Source organism: Hemibagrus wyckioides, linkage group LG21 (assembly GCF_019097595.1).
Source record: "Hemibagrus wyckioides isolate EC202008001 linkage group LG21, SWU_Hwy_1.0, whole genome shotgun sequence".
Lineage (NCBI taxonomy): Eukaryota > Metazoa > Chordata > Actinopteri > Siluriformes > Bagridae > Hemibagrus > Hemibagrus wyckioides.
The window spans coordinates 5,917,225-5,941,479 of record NC_080730.1 but is presented as its reverse complement, the minus strand read 5'-3'; the positions used below and the strand labels follow the sequence as shown (position 1 = coordinate 5,941,479).

At 40.7% G+C, this 24,255-nt stretch overlaps 1 protein-coding gene across 2 annotated transcripts; it reads right to left on the bottom strand.

Moving 5' to 3' along the window:
- Positions 1–541: 541 nt before the first annotated feature.
- tasora (transcription activation suppressor a) lies at positions 542–20,561 on the bottom strand. Of its 2 annotated transcripts, none has more exons than XM_058374291.1 (23): positions 20,143–20,561; positions 14,327–14,472; positions 13,526–13,612; positions 12,256–12,328; positions 12,085–12,176; positions 11,806–11,937; positions 11,510–11,643; positions 11,391–11,416; positions 11,157–11,262; positions 9,900–10,003; positions 9,480–9,586; positions 9,229–9,301; positions 9,059–9,133; positions 7,991–8,599; positions 7,170–7,555; positions 6,491–6,617; positions 5,486–6,414; positions 4,633–4,755; positions 3,500–3,659; positions 3,272–3,380; positions 2,723–2,901; positions 2,078–2,230; positions 542–1,942 (listed from the first exon to the last, which is right to left on the bottom strand). In XM_058374291.1, exons 1-23 carry the CDS (start codon positions 20,405–20,407, stop codon positions 807–809), a joined length of 5,331 nt encoding a protein of 1,776 aa, XP_058230274.1. In that variant the 5' UTR covers positions 20,408–20,561; the 3' UTR covers positions 542–806. The 2 variants fall into 2 exon arrangements, with proteins under 2 accessions (XP_058230274.1, XP_058230275.1); XM_058374292.1 differs by lacking the exon at positions 20,143–20,561 and adding an exon at positions 19,679–20,077.
- Between the last annotated feature and the right edge of the window lie 3,694 nt (positions 20,562–24,255).

The window sequence follows — 24,255 nt, the reverse complement described above, 5'->3', positions numbered from 1 at the left end:
TGTTTTTATTACTAATATTTTATGGAAATAGCCTTGTTCTTAAGCTAACTATATCCAATCAAAATCAACTGTGATTCAAGAAGTCTGCTGCTTTTTATCCATCCTGCAGACAATTATTTTAAACTCCTCTGTTTCTCTTATAATAGTAAAGACAGCTTGTAAATTCTTCTAAAATTTTGGTGAGCTCTACAAGCTGAGGACTTGTTTATTAAATATATACAATGACTTAACCGACATAATGTTAGGTAAACTAACTTTTGCTGACCTGTTCCAGCTTTTATGGCCTTTCCCGAATTCGTTACTCATTCATCTCCAGTAAGGACTTTGACAGGTTCACGGTGGACCTGGAAACCATCCCAGGAACATCTTGTACTCCCCCGGGATGTATTCCTGCTTTGTACCATCACACACACATTTATACCTAAAGGCACTTCAAGCCTAGGGTTAGCCAGTTTTCTTTTACAGAGATGCAGAGAGAACTTCACACTCAGTAACCCAAGCTGAGGATCAAACTGGGGAGCAAACACAATCATTACAAACCAAGCTGCTACAGTTGCTTTAATGCATTTCTTTTATAGCTTAAAAAAGATTAACATTAAAACCAAGGCCATAATTGCCTGTAGTGTTTTCCAAAAAGAAACATAAACCAGACAATTCAACAAAATCTTTAAATACAAATATAGTGGTCTTTACAAATTGTGAAGTGAAACAGGGACTTGCACATCCAGTAGTGAATGGTATTTCACTTTTTCCGTCAGAGAACATAAAAAGGTTTCAAAACATAACTATTTACAGGCATCGCTGGCTCACCAGCCGCCATAGCCCCCTCTAGGAGGATGTCCGTTGCCTTGAAATGCGGGATTCCCATGCCAGGCATAGCTCTGGATAAACGGAGTCCCGTGAACTTGTCCGAGTCCCACACCTGGCTGAATTCCCCACATGTTTGTGGCTGTCCCTTGAGTATAATTGTTCCAGGCCATGCTACTGCTAGGTAAAAGGCTTCTTAAGCCTGAATGTGTGAATGTGTTGGCCACTGAGCTGTTCAGTAGCTGGGATCTGAATCCCATTGCGCTGTTCTGAGAAGCTTGAGCACCTGGCCACAAAGTGCTGTTTTGCAGCATCCTGTCCATTGTGACTAAAGTATTCATGCCGTAAGGTGAACGCCCAGACGCTGGACGTTTACCCCCTCGGCTGCTGTAGCTCCTGCTAGTCTGAGTGTTGTCCGAAGACTTGATTCTAGATGAGCTCTTAGTGGACACCGGATTTTTTGTAGTTCCCTGTTCTGATGCCTCCTTCTCCTGATTCGCTCCACTCTCAGTACCAGTGATGTTCGGGATTACTGGGGTTTCAGCAGCGATGTCGGTGTCAGTCATGCAATTCCAGGTAGTTTCTGTGTCACGTGAATTAGCGGTGGTCTCCATGACTACAGTCTCTGTCTCAGCCATGCCAGCCTGCGGTCCAGAACCAAACTGATCTTGTAACTCGGTGACACTTTCTGAAGCGGACAGAGTTTCTGCATGAATGTGTTCTCTTTGCCTGACTTCCTCCATCTGACTCAGTGCCTGGTTTGAACGAGTGTCATCATCCGAAGGAACAGATGAAGGCCTGTCGCTCTGTCCTAGGAAGCTGTGATTAGGATTGGCACCAAAAGATCCTGGTGATGACTGGCCTGTGCGGGAATTTGCTTGCATTCGGGCATTTCTGAAGTGGGAAATTACATCTCTCAGAGCTTTAAAATCGGACTCCCTCGGAATCCCAGGGGTGGGTGAGGGTAAAGCAACTATCGTTGCTTTGTCTCTTACTGTACGGTCAGATACACCAGGGTCTGGATCAGTCAGTGGACAAGGATGCACGTCTGTACAGACAGAGGGTCTTTCGTCATGGGCAGACATCCTGTCTACGGTGTGAATTTCAGAGCATGGTCCCATGTCCTCTTCCTTCACTAAAGTTACAAGCAACAACACACGTTAAAGACAATCGTTTGAAAAACAAAGTGAAAATGAAATAGCAACTTCACTTATGAAATTTTAAAGCATTAAAAATAGGAAATTTCTTTAATGCATTCAATTTTACTTACATATTGGGGATGTGGGACAGGAATGCGGGTCTGAAGATGCTGGTTTGTCACCTGCTTCGCCGATCAGACTTGCCATACTATACAGGATGTCGTCGATGTTCGCAATAACGATACCGCTGTTAGAATAACGTGGAAACATCTCGAAGCGACGCTCTGTTAAAGAAAATGAAGCACAAAAGATTTATTCTGATTGGTTTTGGTGTGAGATTCAATTCATCTAAACTAAGCAGCATGAATATTTGTAGTACATTAGTAGTAGTATCAAAAAGCTTTCAGTGTAACGTTTATATTTCTGGCATTTGGCAGATGCTCTTATCCAGAGCGACGTACAAGAGTCTCTATCAATGCATACATTAACACTGGTTCAATAGGTCACAGACTTAGGATACCACCAGCCTAAAAATCAACATACAACAATACACAAATCAAAGAGGGAAAATAAGAGCTAGTTTAAGTGTTTCAAGAAGAGGTAGGTCTTCATCCAGCATTTGAAGACAGACATCTAAGGGAAGTACATTGCACCACCTTGATGCCAGAACAGAAAACCATCATGATGTATACCTAGTTCGTTCCCTGAGAGATGGTGGGACCAGTCGAGCAGTGCTAGTGACAGTATTATAACCTAGTAACCTAGAATAAAATCACCTGTGAGATAGATTACGTGGCGCTGTCGGGTGTTCTGAGCCTGAAGCTTCACCAGACACTCCAGGTCAGGTGCTTGGTGTGACGGAGCATCGCACTCGTGATATGGCAGGAACTCTACTATTTGTTTCTTGTGGTAGGTCGTGAGGAGGTCCAGTACGTTCAGGGCTTCGGTTTTAGACCTGAGGAAGCATATACAGTTCACAAATCATGCATTCTCTTGGATTTATTTAATGACACAACATTCCTTCCTAACTCTCTTACCATCATCTCCCAATCTAGCAACACTGAGAGAAACTCACAGTCAGGTCTATAATTATCGGCACCATTTCAGTGAAAAATATTTAGATGGAATAAAAGTGACACAACGGTTTAAAGTGGACCCAAAAGGTTTAACTTGAGTGATGGATATAAAAATACATAGTCAGTAAAAACCTACCATTACACACAGTTTAGCATGTCAAAGTTCAGACACATGAGCAATGGCATCTTCATACGAAGATCTCTATGAATAATTTCATGTCAATTTCTAATAATTATTCAGTAACTAACCTGCTTTGCTCTTTGACCTTTTTGTGCGTTTTACAATGCACCCGCCATCTCCATGGACTCTCGGGTGTGTTGAGCTCCTCGAGATAGTGAAGCAGAGCCTGAAGTCTCTCTGCAAGCAAATATTTCCAATAATCTTAATAACTGGAAACTTGCAGGGCAAAGAAGGTGACGCTTAAATCAAGTAAAAGTAACACCATAGAAGGAGTTTGATAGCAAATAAATACTCACCCAGGGCGATGAAGTCAGGATTAAGGACGAATTCGTCAGAGACGATGAAGCCGCCGGAAACGAACAGCTCATTGTAGGTGTGATTCCTGATGTCAGAGAGACTGTCTACTCCAGCAAAGCTCACCGATCGCAGCTTTTTTAGAGACACTAATGCAGGAATCTTTCAATACAAAACACAAGCATAAAATGTTTAAGCGGTTACTAAAGCAATCCGTACAATAAATGTCATGCTTCTGTCAAAGTGGTCAAGATTTAAGGCATAACATTATGACCACCTGCCTAATAATGTGTTGGTCCCCCTTTTTGCTGCCAAAAAACAGCCCTGACCCATCGAGGCATGGACTCCACTAGATCCCTGAAGGTGTGCTGTGGTATCTACCACCAAGATGTTAGCAGCAGGTCCTTTAAGTCCTGGAAGTTGCAAGGTAGGGGCTCCAGGGGCCCCTCCTTGCAACTTAAAGGACTTACAGGATACTTTTGATAGATACTGACCACTGCAGACCGGGAACACCCCACAAGAGCTGCAGTTTTGGAGATGCTCTGATCCAGTGGTCTAGCCATCACACTTTGGCCCTTCGTCAAACTCGCTCAAATCCTTACGCTTGCCCATTTTTCCTGCTTCTAACACATCAACTTTGAGGACAAAATGTTCACTTGCTGCCTGATATATCCCACCCACTAACAGGTGCCATGAGGAGGAGATGATCAGTTGTATTCACGGCACCTGGCGGTGGTCATAATGTTATGCCTGATCGGTGTATATATAGTAAAAAAATGTCAAACGTCACCATGTCAAAGGATTATCCCAGGCCACCACATGAATATGTATTATATTTATAAGATTTACCGTATTATATAAATGCTAAGGCAGGACTATATACACAATATAATAATATTATAATTAAGTTATGTGGCACAAGCTCAGTGTTGTGCTGAAAAATGTAAAATTCAGCCGCAGGTACGAGGCTGCTGGGAATCACAGGTGATCACATCCGTGCTGATATTTAATACAATAATAATAAAACTGATAATACCGATAATAATACTATGAGAACAAGAAATTAACACTGAACATGGCCTGATTTTTAACTTTTTTTGCTCTGTTAAGGAAAATAAAGCAAGTTAGTCCTTACCTTATGGATGTGGGCGGCGATGTCAATATTTTGGATGACTATCAGGAGTTTGTCTTGACTGTCCTTTTTCTCCAGAAAGGCCTGAGGGTCGCACTCTGGGTTGCCGAGCCTTGTTAAATAGTCCTGTGACAGATGCAAAGAAAGATAAATATACAAGCTATGGCTTCCTTATATGAACACTTGCACACAATCAACAGCAGATGAGTGGTAAAGTACCTCTACTGATGAAATGAGATGACCTGATCGGATGAAAATTTTTTTTTGAGCTATTCCAGAAAAACAACATGCTTTACTGCTTAGCTTTAAGCTCAAGGCTATAAATAAGACTCATTAATCCAAACTGCTTGTGTTTTTTCTGCACTGGTGCTTCAACGATGACTAGAGCCACAGACTCCGAACAGATGAAACACATCTTTCACATATTAGAATGTGAAGCAGAGAGAATAAACACATATTTCACTGTCCGGTCATCTTAAACATTTAGATTTCAGTGTCAATGTTTCTTTTTTCTTTTTAATATAAGCCATGTCGTCGCTGAAAAAGGTAAAAAAAAAAAAAAAAATGGAAGGGAAAAATCTTACGAGACTCATCAAAATAAGTTTTGTGAAAACTCTGATGTCTCTCTAGCCCTGTAGTTAGTCTCTGGTCTGAGGGGTTGCCTTCGGATAAATAACTTAGTAATAAATATAAACTATACTACTGAAGCTAAAGTTGATTCATTTTCTCTCATACATTAAGCTACAATATTTTTTCAGCTCTGCTAAAACACTTCCTGCATCCATCATGAGGAGTAACCTACTAAACTAGTAGTAGAAGGCATGCAATTAACCGCTCAAGACATGACATGCTGTACCTTGATTTCCCAGCACACATCACTCTCCTCATCCACACAATGGATGAAGAAGTGGACGGTGTTCTTTTGCACATCCCTCACGATCTTCATTAGGTTGTTGATCACCTCGGGTTGTAGTTGACTGATGACGTTGCTGAAGGCAGCTGGAGCTGGTTCTATAGGCGTAGCTGTGTCGTTGTTTGCTGCTCTGCTGTTAGCCATGCTTTCCCCTGCGTCTGAGATCCCCCAGCTACTAATGGATGAGTTTGAAGTCTTGCCTTGATTATGTTCACCCATCCCTGTGCTCTGCTCTGCCTGCGTTGACCCATTTATCATTTGCGTATTGTGCAAATGTTGCTGGTGGTCCTCTCTGAGGGTCGAGGAATTAAAGGTAAACACAGCAGCTGCAGAGCTGACAGAGTGAGCAGGTGCAGGAACTGAGGAAGAAACGAGTGTCCCGCTATCCTGCCTATTTCTCCGGGGATCTAAGAAAGCGTTTACGGAATCTCTGAACGATTTGACGTAGCTGTGCACGGGAATCGGCGTGTTAAAATGCGAGACGTACTCAGAGAAGGGTACCATGGTAGACTGTGGCGGATTTCTCTGGGATTGAGAGCTAGAAAAGGGAATGTAGTACACACGTTCCTCTCGTAAAAGATCCTCCACCTCAGCGGAGAAGCCGGAGATTTGCTCGTCGACTATGCAGTCGACGCCGCTGTACTGGGTCCCTTCCTGCTCCTGATGATCGGAATCTTTCGGCTCGTCCATGTCCCGGTCCTCGGCAGGGTCGGTCTCGGATTCAGGCTCCACGTTACTGCTGTCAGGCTGATCAGAAGGCACGACATCCTGTTTCTCCGGACTGGTGTGAGTCGACACGGTGGGGCTTTGAATGAATCGGGGATCCTCAAGATTTCTGTCTCTTCTGTGGCTGTATCTCTCAGTCTTCAGACCTGTGACAGCGTTACAGTGTTAGCGGTCACACTTATGTATCTGATTAAGACATATTCAGTATTTTTGTGTCTATACCTGTTATGGGAATAAGCACCCAGGGGATTGATCTTTCTCCAGGTAGGTTGTCACTGCGCTGTTGTCCGTTACTGTCGGAGCAGGGACTGAAAGCCTCCAGGCTACTCAAGCTGCCAGCCGTCTCTTCCTAAAATTAGAAAGATCAGTCAGCTCATAAAAGGCTAACTAAGGCTAGCAGCAGGAGTAGGGTTGTGTTTTTCTCACGGTCAGTCACGGTGTGATCGGATTGCTGCATTACCATCTACCAATTCATTTTATTTTGTATCCTTATGCCAGTGGCTCTTATTTCTTTTGTTCCATCTCCCCAAAAATGTCACAACCACCTCCATTACCCTAAATCATACTACAGCAACCTCCATTTCTCCATGCAGGGGATGTGACTGCACTTAAACCCTTTGGCTATGTGATCCAATGCTGTTGTGAACATGTTGCCACTATTAGAAAAGTTCCTAAGTTTATAATAATAATAATAATAATAATAATAATAATAATAATAACAACAGATATCAAACGTGCATAACAACATGGCACTGCTGATCACTGATTAATGGAAAAGCAATAAGATGATTTGATCATGACATATTTTTACACGAGGTCATATGATGAATTATTTCCTAATTATGTCAACCTCTGTGTCCTGATTTTCTGGCTCAAACCTCTACGGAAACGGACATGTTACCTCAAGATCATTTCTTCCTTGTGCTTCTTGATCGTCATTATCCGTGAATCGTTTCCGAAGATCAGTGTCTCGGTTAGTAGGGAGTCCCAGGCTGGTCATGCTGTCCTTTAGAGTCTTTTCGGCGTCTTCAGGGCTCTTTTCCAGGTCTCCATCGACGTTAGGCAAAAGTGAGCTGCGTAAACTTTTGGTTATATTGTCCAGCACCTTGCTAACCAGCTCTACCTGAGTGTTGTCCTTCCTCAAGTCTGTGTCCTGAGTGGTTTTGGTGAGCCTGTCCAGTAACTCCATAACCTTCAGTGGGCCCTGAGTCTTATCCTTCCTGAGGTCTGTGTCTTGAAGTCCAATGTTGGTCAGCACATCAGCCAGAGATTGACAGGACTTCTCAGCTTAAAATAAATAAATAAATAAATAAATAAATAAATAAATAAATACAGAAGAGACAATTAATTGGTGTGGATGAAGTGATGAGGACACGGTTGCTAGGCAACTTGAGTGCTTTTTACAGATTTATCATAGGCTTTTATATTGACAACATAATGGTCAGAGATGAAGACAAAAAAAAGTTATACATGTAAGAAATAGCCTGCATATGACCAAAATTAAAATCTACCAACAACTGAACCTCCACACCAGTACTGATGAGCTTTTTTTTTTTAACTTATTGGTCAGCTTTGATGCCAACACTGGAGGTCTGAATTACGGTTAAACCTGTTCAAAAGTTTTGGAATAGTCAGTAAACGATGTTCATATGAACACTCTCTCTCAGTTGGTGCATTTTAATTAATTATAACTGTAATTGGATCAGAATTTTTTTTGCCTACCTTGACCTTCATCACCTTCCCCATTGCTGGGCGTGGCCATCCTCGAACACTTTGCACTTGAGTTCTGCTCTTCTTCCTCCAACTTCCTCTTTAAACCGTGTGCATCCAGGAGCGTTTTCTGTTTGGCTTCCTTCCTTTTATTCACCTCAAGGAGGTTTTTTAAAAGCTCCGTCATTCCCTCTGGGTCACCGTGAGCCTCGCTAGCGTCCGTGGTCTCTGGGTCGGGTCTAAACTCTGGAACACACCTGAACATCTCTACCATTTTCTTGGCGTTTACAACAGGCATCGTGTACACACCGGAGTTGTACAAGTAGGAATGAATGTAGCCTTCCCAGTTGAATCTCTGCCTCGGAGCAGGAAAGAGCTTCTCCCTGTCGTCCAGTTTGATGTCGTAGTCCATTCGGACTCGCTGGATGGGTTTGGATTCGTGGAGACTGTTGAGGTATTCGTGGGCTTGCTGCTCAACTCCGGCACTCAGGTTGGCAGGTGGGTTACAGCGCACTTTGCTCAGAGCGTAGTGGTACGCTGGGATGAAGCTGTTCAGCCGTGGCATTACAGGGTCCTGGGGTACCGGGGTCAAGGGCATGCGAGGAGTATGGTGTTCAGATGCTTTATGGATATAGAATATTCACAGAATAAGAAAATATTTCACACCTTCTATTCAGATTATCCTACAACTATAAGGATTAATAGATTGGTAATATTAATAGATAAGGATTAATGGTAATGGTAATATTAATAGATAAGGATTAATGGTAATGGTAATATTAATAGATAAGGATTAATAGATTGGTGTGTGTATATATATATATATATATATATATGTGTGTGTATACAGAATTATTATTATATAAGATACAATATCAAAATCAATCCTCTGAAGAATATTAAAAGGAATTCAACATATTATAAATACATAAAATATAAATAAATAAATAAACAAACAAACAAACAAACGGACCATTTGGTCTTTATCATCATCCACTTGCATGCTAAGTTCTACCAAGTGTCAAAAAAATACACAAGTGTTTTAATCCACGATTAAACGTTTTGCTAATTTATACTTACAGACTTTGGACACATCCCGTGTATTCTGATAGATGAAAAGAGCTTGAGATGTTGCCTTCCAACCTGCTCTGCGCTCTTAAAACATACAAACAGTAAAGAAAACAGTTATTTCTACACATTTCATTTTTGTGCAAGCAGAGACTGGGAGTCTGTGAGAAAAGGCAACCTACTGTTGGAGCCGGACAATTGGCCTGAAGACAGGAGGAACAGGAAACCTTTGTCGTTCATCATATTCATCAATACCTATACATTGTGGGAAAATGACCAGATTAGCGAAGAAAAATCAGATTAGAGTGAAATCTTGATGATTTGCTATCAACAACAAAACTGGAAAACATTTAAGCCATTTGGAACTTTACAGAAGCACTTTATTCTCAACTCAGAGTTATATTAAATGTAGTTTCCAGAGACCGAAACTTACCAATCCCTTTTTTTCAAGTTCCTGAAACAACTCAGCCAGGCCTTCTCCAGATTTGTTTTTCTCCATCACCACCTCAAACAGACTACCGTACATTCCACTCTTGAACACTGCACAACAAGACACATCAAGGGAATCTCACATTTGCTTGGAAATATACATTAGCCTTAACCAGGAAGAGACAAGGAAACAGAAGTATAATGATGGCACATCGATGTAGCACACAGTGTTTGTTCCCTGTACGAAAAAAAAGGGACCACGAGGCGACTGTGTGCTGTGCTATGACCGCTCTGACCTGGACCTTTCGGTCAGCATTCCTACAAACCCACAGGTTTCTGATGCTGAACAGATCCTCTGTCATTAAACAGTAAATAACTGCCCTCCTGGAAGTCTCAGTTCCCTGGTAAGCATTGTAAAGTTTACCTTCATGGCTGCCGGAGTAAAGATCCCAGGAGAAAAGTGTAGATGGAATTAACTCCTGTACTTGGTCCAGCCTCATGACTTTACCCAGCTCAAGCCTGTCTGGTCTGAAAAATAAGTATTACAGGATTATTTAAAAATGCAGGGATTAACACGGGGAAAAATCACTAATCCCGAGGTGTCGGGCATACGGCTCGAGAACTGTGACCGGCTTTATAAAGGTTTTAATCTGGCCAAGGAAAGCAATTTGGAATCTGTGGTTGGTAAAATCGTTTGATAAGTCCATCATTTGAGGGAAAATGACAGAGTCTCATTTACTACATATTAATAAAGTTATTACCATATTGACAAAATGAGCTAAAGATATTTAATTCCTCATTAGCGAGCTGGATATATGATCCTAATCAAGTCTGTAAGACTGCCTAGACTTTTTCAGGTAGTGGATTGCAAACTATTCGATTTAAATGAACACATTTAATAGGAGTTGTTGATGTGTCATTGGTCTACTAAACTGTGATCTGGAGCACTTAGACCTGCTTCAAAGCTGGTAATACGGAAGAATGTTCTTTGTTTATTAGCAAGATAACATCAGCGATGATGTATATTTATCTCCTCACAGCAGCAAACTGATCAGGCGTAACATTATGACCACCTGCCTAATTTTGCGTTGGTCCCCGTGACCTGTCGAGGCATGGACTCCACTAGATCCCTGAAGGCGTGCTGTCGTATCTGATGTTAGCAGCAGATCCTTTTAAGTCCTGTAAGTTGCAAGGTGGGATCTTCATGGATCCTACCTCACATCCTAGCGGACTTACAGGACTTGAGGATACTTTTGGTAGATACTGACCACTGCAGACCGGGAACACCCCACAAGAGCTGCAGTTTTGGAGATGCTCTGATGCAGTGGTCTAGCCAGCACAATTTGATCCTCGTCAATCTCGCTCAAATCCTTACGCTTGTCCATTTTTCCTGCTTCTAACACATCAACTCTGAGGACAAAATGTTCACTTGCTGCCTAATATACCCCACCCACTAACAGGCGCCATGATGAGGAGATCATGTTATTCACTTCACTTGTTAGTGCTCATAATGTTATGGCTGATCGGTGTATTTATGTATACTTTATTATATATATATATATATATATATATATATATATATATATATATATATATATATATATATATATATATATATATAGAGTTCTGACACATCTGGATTAATCATAAAGAAGCAGCCGATGTGAAAGACAAAACTCACATCCTGAATGGCAGAAAGGGATGAGAAACAGAATGAATGCTTGCTTGATACACTTTCTTTCCTCTGTTCACAAAGTATCCGTCCCAGACAGTGTAGCCATGACTTTCTAAAAGGAATAAAAAGAAAATAATAGAAGAGATTTAGCTGAATTGTGTAGTAGCACTTACAAAAAATTGATCAGGTGGCTGTGGATCATCTGAAAATTCGTTGTATAACAAGAAAGCAGACTGATACCTGTTCCTGAGGGCAGGCTGTTGGACCTATGAATAAAAAAAAACATTTTTAAAAACTAACACATGCCGGTTTGGTCAGTCGGACAATAAGCACCAGTGCTAAAAGCGTATGTGGGATACCTCTGCAGAGGCGAGGTTTTGGGGCCTGCTGTTATAGCCTCTTTGGCTTTGTACTGAAAAGAAACCACAGCATATGGACACACATGCCTGGGTCTGGATGCAAGCTCAGAGTCCACATACTCGTAGAAATATTGCTGTGGGAAAACACAACAGTTAGTAAGAGGCTTGTTTAAAAATAATTAAAAATCTTTACTGTCACATGAATGAAGCTGCAGAACAACAATACAGACAAAACCTACACACCGTGTTACTAAAATATTCCTGTGCATACATAAAAATAAATAAACTATTCATACCTGGGTATACTCAAATGCCTTGTAAGACGTCAGGGAGGTCACTCTGTTGGCGTTCTTGGAGAAATGGCTGTCAAATTTGGGTGTGGGATCGAATCCTCTTAGCATGTTGTCGTGTATGCTCTTCACTTTACCCTAAAAACAGAATACACCACTTTTTCATCATGTTCATGTGCCATAAAACCTGTACAGTGTGTGTATATATACCCTGTACAGGTTTTACTGCATATATATATATATATATATACACACACACACACACACACACACTGTATTGTGTACCTTTATCACTTTAAAGATGATGATCTCTCCAGTGAAGCCAGGCTCAGAAGGGCTGCTTTGTAGCAAGTCGGAGAACTGACACAAGTAAACGCCTAAAACGTCAAAAAATAAACCATGAATCGCTGAGTAAGGATTCATGATCATAATCCTAAAGACATTTCTAAATACTACCTTTAGTGGAATTTCCCAAAAGGCTCATCCAGCTGTTGCCAACCGATAAGCCTTTTTCACAAGCTAGAGGGACCTGAAAATGACACAGGAAATGTTAATGAATGTAAGCTGGCTGGTCTCAGGAGTTCTGCTCATCACACATCATATTTCGGAGAAAAAGAACTTCTAGCATCGCTTGTAGACAGTGTTTGATGTCGCCATCTGGAACGACAGCGTTGAAAACAAGGACGTGAGGGACGACGGATAAAGGGATGGAGAGCGAAGTTTAAAAAAAATAAAATAGACAGGAGAATCTCTCTGAAATTTTAGCTATCAAAAGTCTGAGCTGGAGAGGTTGTGTGTTTGCACTCATTCTTTCCATTGTATTTGCATTGCTCTCAAGTCTGCCTGGTCTTTTACTTTCACTCCAGTCTGTATTTGTTTCTTATTTGCAAATGTTTGCGAATTTTCTCACGCTTCAGGCTCGAGAAACTTTGACTCGGATCTCCGGCTCGAAAACGAGTCTCGATTTATTCTTAGCCTCGAGCTCATCATGTGATATCACATAGAGAGACGTTAGCTCACGACAGCGTCGGTGAGTCATAAGAAAGTCTCACTTCTCAAGTTTTTTAAACGAGATTCACTTTACTCAGGTTCGAATACAGACACGGATCAGACAAAAGACGCCTAAAGACACAAAAGACACATTTTGCTAAGGTGTCCATGTTTTCCCATGTTTATTTAAGCTTCTGTACCTCCAGCTTAACCTTTTAGGGGTAATACCACCATCTAGATCCATAGTTCTTCAAGCGGAAGTTAAGGTGTAGGATGTTAACGTTGCTGTGATTATTATTAACATGGTAAACTTTTAAACCTCATTGATCCTCAAGAGGTCTATGAGGACCTGAAAGTTTTAAAACTCTGGCCTATGAGGAATCGGCCAGCAACGTGTTCATTTCTTCTAATGGAACATAGTAGCAGTGTTTAACCTTCACAAAGTAACTTTCAGGCTGCCAGCGTGAGTGACAAAGCTGTCTGATTTGATAAAATACAGTGTAAAACATTGAATAGACTTCCTTTTGTCCATTCTAAAGAATAACAAGGCCAGACATTTGGTCACTGTAGGTTCAAATTTCAAGATTTTGATGGTTGCCTAAATGCTTAGATTATGTGTGAGGAAATGATCATTTAATTTACTGTAGCACCAACCAAAAGCAAAAAGGAACATAAAAGGAAAAAAACACACACTATGAAGTGTTCTTTAGCAGGACCAAACATGTAGTCGATTTACCTTGTCAGAAAGCAGGAAACAAAAAGACTCGGCCAGTTCTTTGTCGGTGCGTCCATCCTGCTTCAGCTCCTTTCTCTTCTCCATGAACTGCACATAAAAATTTCAGCATTTTTGGCCTCTAATGTTGAAACCTCACTACGTTTCACACCAACACACACATTCAAATGGACAAATCACATGAATGGGAGAAGACAAGTGTCAATTAATTAATTGCATTTGCCTGGCAGACAAAATAGATTCACTTGACTGCAATTTAGAGCTATTGAAACCCCAAACCTCTTCCCTATTTACTTTTACAAAAATAAATAAATAAATTAAATAATTTATTAATCAATCAATCATTAATAATAATAATAATAAAAATAATACTGTGTGCTTTCTTACACACACCAGATGACCATAAGTAGGATTGACAGTTACTAAAAAGATTTAGACCTCAGGTTCAGAGTCTGATTTTTCAAAATCAGAAACTCATAGCAAGAATCATCACTTTAAAAGAAACTTCATTTTCCTTTGTTAAATAATACAACTGTTAATATTCGTTTATTACTAGCTATAGATTATGTGCTTACAAGTTCCTATGAATAAACTGCTACTATAGGAACCATAATAATAATAATAATAATAATAATAATAATAATAATAATAATAATAATAAATTAGGATGTCCATATAAACCCATGATTTAAATTACAGCCAGAATCTGAACTGACACCTTCTGACCAATCGGATGTCGGAATTCGGCGGCGCTATCATATAAGGAAAACATGAGGTTGAGTGTTCTTTGGAAAATGAGCTCACGTCTTTCTCCAGGGGCTCGTTGTGGATGAGGCGAGGTTTGGAGTAGACGAAGTTCGCTTTTGAGGCAGGATCCTTGTAGCTGGAGGTGATTATGTTGAGGATTTCCGCAAACTCTCTGGACTCCGAGGACAAGTACTGGAACAGAGCTACGGACAGAGACGAAGTAGCTGATTAGTAGGTCATACTGGGTGAAATGACCTGAACTATGCTAGAGAATAAAATTCTCCAGGTTTAAGCAATACTACCGACTGGGGGGGGGTGATAAAGACAGTTTTACTGTATTTCTGGTACTCATGGAAATATTGAGAAATATTATAATTTGAGATAATAGTGCTTGTTGCTCTCAAGTTGTATTGTGTAACCATTCTACAGCAAAACGGAAGGTCTGACAGCCTTTACAAACGGACGAAGCATGAACTACCATGTTAGAGACCTCTGGGATGTCTGCTTCCTCGTACAAAGCGACACGACTGTTGATGTTCTTTGCAAGCGCACCACACCGAGCTGCAAGTCGCAAAGCGATACATGCAAATTAAGTACGATGCAAACAATTAAATTCAGAGTGAACTTGAGTGAACCCTACTCCTACTGCTTCAGTTCCTGTCTGCGCATGAGCCGCCATTCACCCATGCTTAGAAATGCTAGAGAAAACCCACAATCTGGTCTCTTCCTGAGCGTACATTTATTTTCGGTTTCTCAATTTAGACCTCGATGGTGTACATCCAAAGACACGGATTTTTGCCCATTCACAAGCATCAAAACATCTAAAAGATATCCTCAGGAACATCATTTAACAAATAAACCTCTAAATCTATAAATATTACATTATTCCATTCGGAACATTTTCAATTCAATTAAAGACATTATCTTCACAATTATGTAGTTTCACTTCGTTTATCCTGTACTGATGTTCTTTTCTTCAGCATGGAAATGTAGTGTTGCTATAGCAACCTGACCAGCCATACTTGTGATAATATAAGAGGCATTAAATCCATGCCTCTGTTAAACCAAAGTTTTAATAACAGATTCAGGAGGGTTTCGGTCATCAGATAACACGGCTGTGAGGGTGTAGAGATCGTAGATAAGGTCAGAGTAGATCTGAACACAAAGGTCTGATGGGTTTCAAACAGGAAGCCCCACATACGCATATCTTACCGTTTACAACCTGTGTAAAATAAATGCACCAACATGTGAGGAAATAAAAATAATCAACCCCTGCGGTTGTTGTATTGTATTGTATTACGGTTTAAAATAACAATATCGACTTCTACAAGGACAGTCAAGTGTCCTTATTTGCCAGGCCAGACCATACAGCCTGAATGACTCTGGAATAAAGAGAGATTTCTATATAATAACAAAAACAAATAGTGTTATAACATTATTAACACACGCTGATTACTTGTAATGAGCCGTATTACAATACACTTTGTTTGAATAATCTGATAACCAGGCAGTGTCTATTTGTATTAGCTTTTTTTCCAGACTGCAGATATCTGATGATACCAGTCTCATCCAGCGGCATACAACCAAGCCATGGCGTTCCTGTCCGCGGCCACATCCCGTTAGTGTCCGCGACCACATGCAGTTCCTGTCCGCGACCACATCACGTTCCTGTCCGCGACCACATCACGTTCCTGTCCGCGACTACATGGAATTTGTGTCCTTGGTCAGATGCAGTTCCACACCGAGTCCCTGTCCGCGACCACACCGAGTCCCTGTCCGCGACCACATCGTGTTCCTGTCCGCGACCACATCGTGTTCCTGTCCGCGTCTACATGGAATTTGTGTCCTTGGCCACATGCAGTCCCTGTCCGCGACCACACCGAGTCCCTGTCCGCAACCACACCGAGTCTCTGTCCGCAACCACACCGAGTCCCTGTCCACGTCTACATGGAATTTGTGTCCTTGGCCACATGCAGTCCCTGTCCGCGACCACACCGAGTCCCTGTCCGCGTCTACATGGAATTTGTGTCCTTGGCCACATGCAGTCCCTGTCCGCAACCACACCGAGTCCCTGTCCGCGTCTACATGGAATTTGTGTCCTTGGCCACATGCAGTTCGTGTCCGCGACCACACCGAGTTCCTATCCGCGACTACACGGAGTCCCTGTCCGCGACTACACGGAGTCCCTGTCCGCGACTACACGGAGTCCCTGTCCGCGACTACACGGAGTCCCTGTCCGCGACTACACGGAGTCCCTGTCTGTGACCACACCGAGTTCCTGTCCGCGACTACATCCAGTTCCTGTCTGTGACTACACAGAGCTCCTTTCCATTGCAACCTCAATTTCCTGTCCGCAACTACAGGGAGTTCCTGTCCGTCACTACATCAAGTTCCTGTCCACGGACACACCAAGATCCTATCCGTAACTACATCGAGTTCCTGTCCATAAGTAAATTAAGTTCCTGTTCTCCTGTCTCACTGTTTTTAACTCAGGACTCAGTAGTAAGTGATGCAGTTAGGATCCTGCGCTCTCAGCACTGCAGCCCGGGTTCAATTCCCAGGCAGGGAAGCAACCAGAGGGATTAACTCTGCACTAGTCCCACACCCAAATAAAATGTGAGAGTTACGTTAGGAAGCTCATCTGGAGTAAAAACCAAAAATCAAATATGCGAATTGCATGCGAATCGGACAACATGTTTAACTCAATAAAACCAAGTACATGCTTAAGAAAGAGATAAACCTGAGCATAAAATCATGATCATGTGATTTTACTTCATGAAAGAAACACAGAAAAATTCTTCCAATCATTCATTTCTACAATAAAGCACTGAATAAATCAGTGTGATTGTGAAGCTCTTGTTTCACATTATCATCTTATTTTGTTTTGTTGTTGTTTCTCATGACCAACACTGGTCACCTGATCAGAACAGCCATTCCTGACTGTGATTTCTACTCCAAGTGTTGTAGGAAAACATATTTTGAGGTCAATACATTTCTCTTTAAATAATCATTTACATATCCCATCTCTCACCACCAAATGGGGATCAAAGCAAATGGTTATCAGGAACTGTGAACCAGCTCACAGTTGGTGGTGCCTCCGAGGATTTCAATGATTTGTTTAAGAGTATCACCTCAAGGCTTTTGTATTGGCATACCTTCAAGGCCTGCCCACTCAAGGCTTTTAAAACTGTAACGCAAGTTTCTTTTCACTAGACTCGGTGACCAAAGTACCAACGCAGTGTGTTCGGATCTCCAGTAAAACATTCCTACTTCCGAGTCCCCTGGTCTGCTTCAGTATACAATGGGTGTGTTCCGATACCGTTCCCTACCGAGGTCCCTCCAGGGGGGATCCGTGTTACCATCTTAAGAGCTCATCTTAATCTTCACTGAAGCTTGTTTAAATGAGCCCTTGGAGGCTCGACGTAATTGCAGGCTTCAGGAGCAGAAGGCGAAGGTTAAACTCCACCCCCTAGCGCCAATCAACCAATAGCAGCTTGGTGACTGTAACTAGGGCCTCTGTCAAGCTTTCAGGATCTGCCATATGCCACAGCAGTGTCTGGGATTAAATGGGAAAACATCTGAAACTCTCTCAGGAGACCGTCGGCCACTACTGAGTTTTCGCTTCATTAACTTCACACTTCAATTGCTTTCCATTTCTAACAGCACGGCTTTGCCAGAATCTCAGGTTATATCAACCTTAGCCATTTTTCTGATACATTACTGTTTCCTGTATGGCGCACACTCCTTACAATCTAGGACTAATAATAAACCATTTTTTTAAAAGCCTTATTATTTAACAAACACCTTGGATGGTGAAGCTTTCAGACGTTTCTTTAACAGTTACAGAAGGAGACTCAGGTGCAAAAAATGGTGAGGGAATGACATTCTACTTCACCATCACATGCAACTACAGACGGTTATATGCTCGATATGCCGTTAATTAATCAATTAAAAATTGTAATCGATGATAAATCGCTGTGGTATAAGCAGAATAGAGCGCTTCAAACGGCCCTGACGTGGATTATTTTCATACGAACAGTCTGTAACGATCAACCGCCGTATGCTTAGCACAAATGATCTCCTCCACTAGGGGGAGCTATAAATACACATCACTGGAGCTAGCTAGAAAGATTTCAGAATTTTGCCCCAACAAATCAGCTAATGGAATATTCATAGATTTGAATAGTGTTATAAATATTAGTGTATTTCTAAAATCCATTACTATTTTTTGTTTTAATTGCAAAAATGCCAACAAAACAACTGCACTAATGCAGTGACACCGGCAGTGACATGCGGAAACAGGAAATTCTTCAATTTAATCCATTTTAGATAGCGTACTATTTGGAATAAAATTGTTTGGGGTTTGTTACTACATATAATATTCAATTTATTAATGAACAAGAAGCCACGCTTATTATCCGTTTACAGTTACACGGAATGTCTGACAAACAAGTTATCACTTAAGCCTGCGGTTCCCAAAATTCATCAGATATGTCAAGTAATATTTTGCCTATTTATTAGCACTACAGTGCTCTCTGTTCCAGGACTTTACGTTAATAGCACACGTTAGGCCTGAGTGGACTTTACTAAGCCTTAGTATTTATTATCACCATACATTACAGCACAGTGGAATTCTTTTCTTCGCATATCCCAGCTGACGAAGTTGGGCTCAGAGCGCAGGGGCAGCTATGATACAGCACCCCTGGAGAGGATAGGGTTAAGGGCCTTGCTCAATTGCCCAACAGTGGCAGCTTGGCAGTGCCGGGGCTTGAACCCTGATCCTCCGATCAACAACCCAGAGCGTTGCCTGAATTCCTAACATGGGCTGGGATTTCCATCACAGTAATAAAACCACTTTGGTAACAAACACTGACACTGAAGACTCCTTGCAGAGTCTTGTGTAAAAGAAAACCTGATTATCACAGCAATGATTACATCTTCATATAAAATTCGTTTTTTTATCATCATTTTGCAGGCTGTGACGTGTCTTAAAAGACCGAAACTGCAAAATAAAATCCACTTATGCCAAGTTTATGACACCGCGCCTCTTTATCTGTTAACTGTTGCCTTGCAACCGATGCAAATTCTACTCTGTAATATTCATCGTGATATGATTTTACCGCCAAGTTGTCCGTCCCTATCTGACATCAGCGCCGTCTGAATGGGTAGCAGCTCAAAACGAGGTAAATAAGATGGCCGACAATGAAATTTCCCAGGCGTGGAGAGGCGTGGCATGACACCTGGCCATCTCAAGGGTGAGGAACAAATCCCTCTCTTTCGTATCTTGTCCGAATAGTACTCAAGTGCGGTGACACACATTCTCATCGTACATCGTACAAGTTACTTGTTGGAACACAACACTTTTGACATATCCGTTAGCCTCGTTGCAACCGTAACAGAAATTCTCACCCGAATCATGTATTATTGCAGTCACCTGTTCAACAGGTAGAAGAAGCCCTGAGCTCTAAAGCAGATCAATAAGAAGGTGAGATCTTCCCAGGTGTCTAAAGGTAAGGTGAGGTCAGAGGTGTGGCACGGCAACCAGGTTCACCTGAATCCAAACAGCTAGTTAATTTACATCCCAGGTCCAAATGTTGGTCAACTAGCTAGTTAATTCCAGCTCCAGCTACTAGTTGTTTTGATTGGGTCGTGACGTCACGTTACCTTCCGATGTAAAATGATGTCAACAAATGAGGCTTTATTTTGTTTGTCTGTTTCGTTTAGTTTTAAAGAGCAACATCTGGAGGAATAGTTGAATAAAAAACAACAACACGTGACCACATCCATGTTTGTTCCGAGGTTTCCCCCCCGCCAAAAAAAAACTCAAAACCAAACCCCTAGACACCGTAAACACAACGGCAGAATGTAGGCACCTCTCTTTTCTTTGTTCCTCCTCGGTATCTGAAAGTTGAGCCTCGGCGGTTCCTCGGCTAATCGGCTAGTCACAAAAGAGGAACCGCGTTTCGCGTCAGAAGCTTTGGCTCTCGGCGGCTCGCGAAATTCCGCCGCCGATTCTTCCTCGCAGTCGGACCTCGGTTCGCCATCTTGGCTCGGCGTGTTCGCGGCGCGCGACGGCTCGAGCGGGTTTCCGGCGCGCGGCTGCGCTCTCTCTGCGGCACGGCCACCGTGACACTCCATCTCCAGGTTACTCTGCGAGCTCGGACATCACTCTGCGGTCATTCTGTGTGCTGCTGACCAAACCACCGTTAACCCTTACAGCGTCTCTACGCGCTGCACACTTCTCATAGCGTTCTCATAGCACGCGCCCGCCATGGCATCAATGTCAGGTGACGTCACGCGAGGATGTGTGCGCGCGCGCGTGCCCCCTAGCGGAGTCGTAGTGTTACTGCTTTAAAGACTTCACTACACTTACACACACACACACACACACACACACACACACACACACACCTGATGCACTCTTCCCAACAATATTTATAATATTATTATATCATTTAAAATCATATTCATCGTTAATGATTAAAAAGTACAGCACAACATAAAATAAAATATTATAAGATAAATGTTTACTGCTCCCAAAAGAATATTTTTATGTTCAAATAACAACAATGAGTAAAATTAATAAAAATGGATATGTATTAAGATAATTTGTATTAAAGAAGGTTTAAAGCGATTTATTGTACTAAATCGACCCATTGTTTGTTGTCTTGAGCGTGTTCGGTACAGCCTTAAGTGCTGATTGTATTTTAATAAACATTTAAATTATCTCCCTGTAAATGTACATGCCATAAATATTCTTCTGTGATTGAATATTTTTGCTTTTATTTATTATTTTATTTATTATTACTTTAAATTTACTATTTATCATAATATATTTCTGTATTGATTTACCATAAGTTTCTTGAGAACCTAAAATAAAGCAGGCTAAATCTATAAATATGATAAATATTTAATATAAACAATAGTTATGTAATTAATATTTTAATTATAATAACTAATAGCAATACCAAGATTATAGAAGAAAGGAATATTAATATTTTTTTAATTTAATAAAACAAAAACTTAAGAACCACAATAACCACAACACCACCACCACCACTAATAATAATAATAATAATAATAATAATAATAGTTATTTATATACTATTATGTTTACAATGCTTTGGAGAGCAGTAATATATACAAACAAAATCAGATATCTGATAAAAAAAAAACACACTTATTTGTTTTTTATTACAAGTTTTTTTTTAAATTACAAAACATAAAATTGAATTATATTATTATTATTATTATTATTATTATTATTATTATTATTATTATTATAAACAACTTATTGTTACTATTACTTATTTCCAAAAAACTAGGTTGGAAACTAGAAATTGTACATAACCAGAATTGTACAAGATAATAATAATAATAATGATAATAACAACAACAACAACAATAATAACAATAATACATTTTTATTTTTGAAATTTTTTAAAAATTTCCTTTTCAGTTATAAGTGTGTTTTTTTTGTTGTATTTTATCAGATATCTGATTTTGTTTCTATATATTACTGCTCTCTAATGCATTGTAAACATAATGGTATATAAATAAATATTATAATTATTATTATTATTATTATTATTATTAGATGGAATTGCTCTCCTAAACACTTTATAAACATAATGAAATATGACTTAAATGTATATTGTATATTAATACACAGTTAGGCAGGAGAACACAGTGGTTGTGTTGTTCTGAGCTTCTCTCCTGAGGGAGTCGAGACAAAGCGGAGCTCTGACTCCTCATGGGGAAAACCTGGCGGTGAGGATGAGCACAGAGGAGCAGCAGAGCCATATGTATGTTCCTCTGTTGATTCTGATTGCATCATAGCCACAAAGGATTTCCCAAAGGGCTTTTCATGATCAAGGTCACCTGACCGCAGGAGGTGGAAATGCTTTAGGCAAAGAGTTTCCATTTATACACATGTAATAATCTATAATACTATACACTACAGTATAGTGTTCTGTTAATAAATAGACAATGAGTGCTACTAGCTTTAAATGTTGCATGTCAGTGGAAATCATCATCAACATTTTTTAAACAAGAGCTGAACAAATAATGTTGACAAAGACCTCACCCTTCTGAGGCTGGCCTTCACACAATTGTTCCCTGTGGCACTAATTAACTTCACACACACACACACACACACACACACACACACACCACAGAAACAAAGCAGTCTGATGCAAGCTCTCCGCTTGTTATTTCCTATATTTTACCGCAGGTTAACATGTTCATTAGCAAACAGACATGCAAGAGTTAAACATGGAGAAGTTTGCAAACTTTACATCCTCTTTAAACAACAAACATCCTCTCTCCCATCCCAGTCTTGTAGCCTGTCCAGCTCTTCATATACCTTAACTTTAGGTCTAAATTCTGAATACTGATAAACTGAATATTGATAAACAATAATAATATTATGCCAGCAAAACACAGGTAATGAAAAGATTTATAATCTGTAAACTATTGTTTATACACCGATCAGGCATAACACTGAGCAGTGAGAGGTGAAGTGAATAAGACTGATTATCTCCTCATCATGGCACCTGTTATTGGGTGGGATATATTAGGCAGCAAGTGAACATTTTGTCCTCAAAGTTGATGTGTTAGAAGCAGGAAAAATGGGCAAGCATAAGGATTTGAGCGAGTTTGATGAATTGTGATGGCTAGACCACTGGATCAGAGCATCTCCAAAACTGCAGCTCTTGTGGGGTGTTCCCAGTCTGCAGTGGTCAGTATCCATCAAAAGTGGTCCAAGGAAGGAACAGTGGTGACCCGGCGACAGGGTCATGGATGGCCAAGGCTCATTGATGCACGTGGGGAGAGAAGGCTGGCCCATGTGATCCGATCCAACAGACGAGCTACTGTTGCCCAAATTGCTGAAGACGTTAATGCTGGTTCTGGTGTCAGAATACACAGTGCATCACATTGTTTTGCATTTTGGCAGCAACACAATATTAGGCAGGTGGTCATAATGTTATGCCTGATCGGTGTATAGCTAGAACATTACGAGAACAAGGCCACAAGAGGGCAACAAAAGCTTAGGCTGATAGGAGAGAGTGTTTTCAGTGATTCGTTTCTATTTGATTCATTTCTATCAATTGAGCAGTTACAGCTTACAAACCACAAACAACGTGTTGCACACTCAACACTGCAAGTCAAGCACAAAACCACAGTGAAAAGAGAATGAAAGCTGTGGTCAGTCATGACTCAGGCTTTGGATAAAAAGGATAAAAAAAAAGATCCAGTCTGTCTCATCACATGCTTTAAAAGAGCTGAATTTTTTTTATTTTTTATGGTTTACACTGCATGACACAAACTGCATCATCTTCCCTGACTGCCACGTAAAATAGTTGAAAAGAATCAACCTTGTCAAAATGATTCATTTCCAAATTGACTCATCTATTCCACTCGTTTAAGGGAGTCATTCAATAGGGACTCGTTTGTCTGTGAATCGTCCATCATTAATCTGACGGATTAAACACGATAGAAGTGAGCAAAAGCTGCAAATGAAAGGACATTAATCACTAAATCCTCCATTTCTACTTATACCACGAAGCTTTTGTGACCAGTACGAAGCTGAATGGTCAGAAAGCTTTGATTCATTTTCTGTTGAATCACAGGTTTGTATTAAAGCACTGGCTGAAATAGGTTGCAGTTTCTATAGCAACAGCTCAGTCACAGGGCATCTAGTGTGGACCAAAACATTTTATATAAAGAAAGAAAATTGTTGATATTGTACCATTTTCTGTAAGATGAAGTAGATGTTTATGGGCGGAGTCTCCAGTGTAAACACTATTAGTTGTTTTTCAGTTTTCCTCCATGTGCAAGTCTTCACATGACAGCTTAGGGCTCTTGTAACTTACCTGGTAACAGGTAAATCAATCAGTCTATCTATCTATCTATCTATCTATCTATCTATCTATCTATCTATCTATCTATCTATCTATCTATCCATCCATCCATCCATCGCCAAC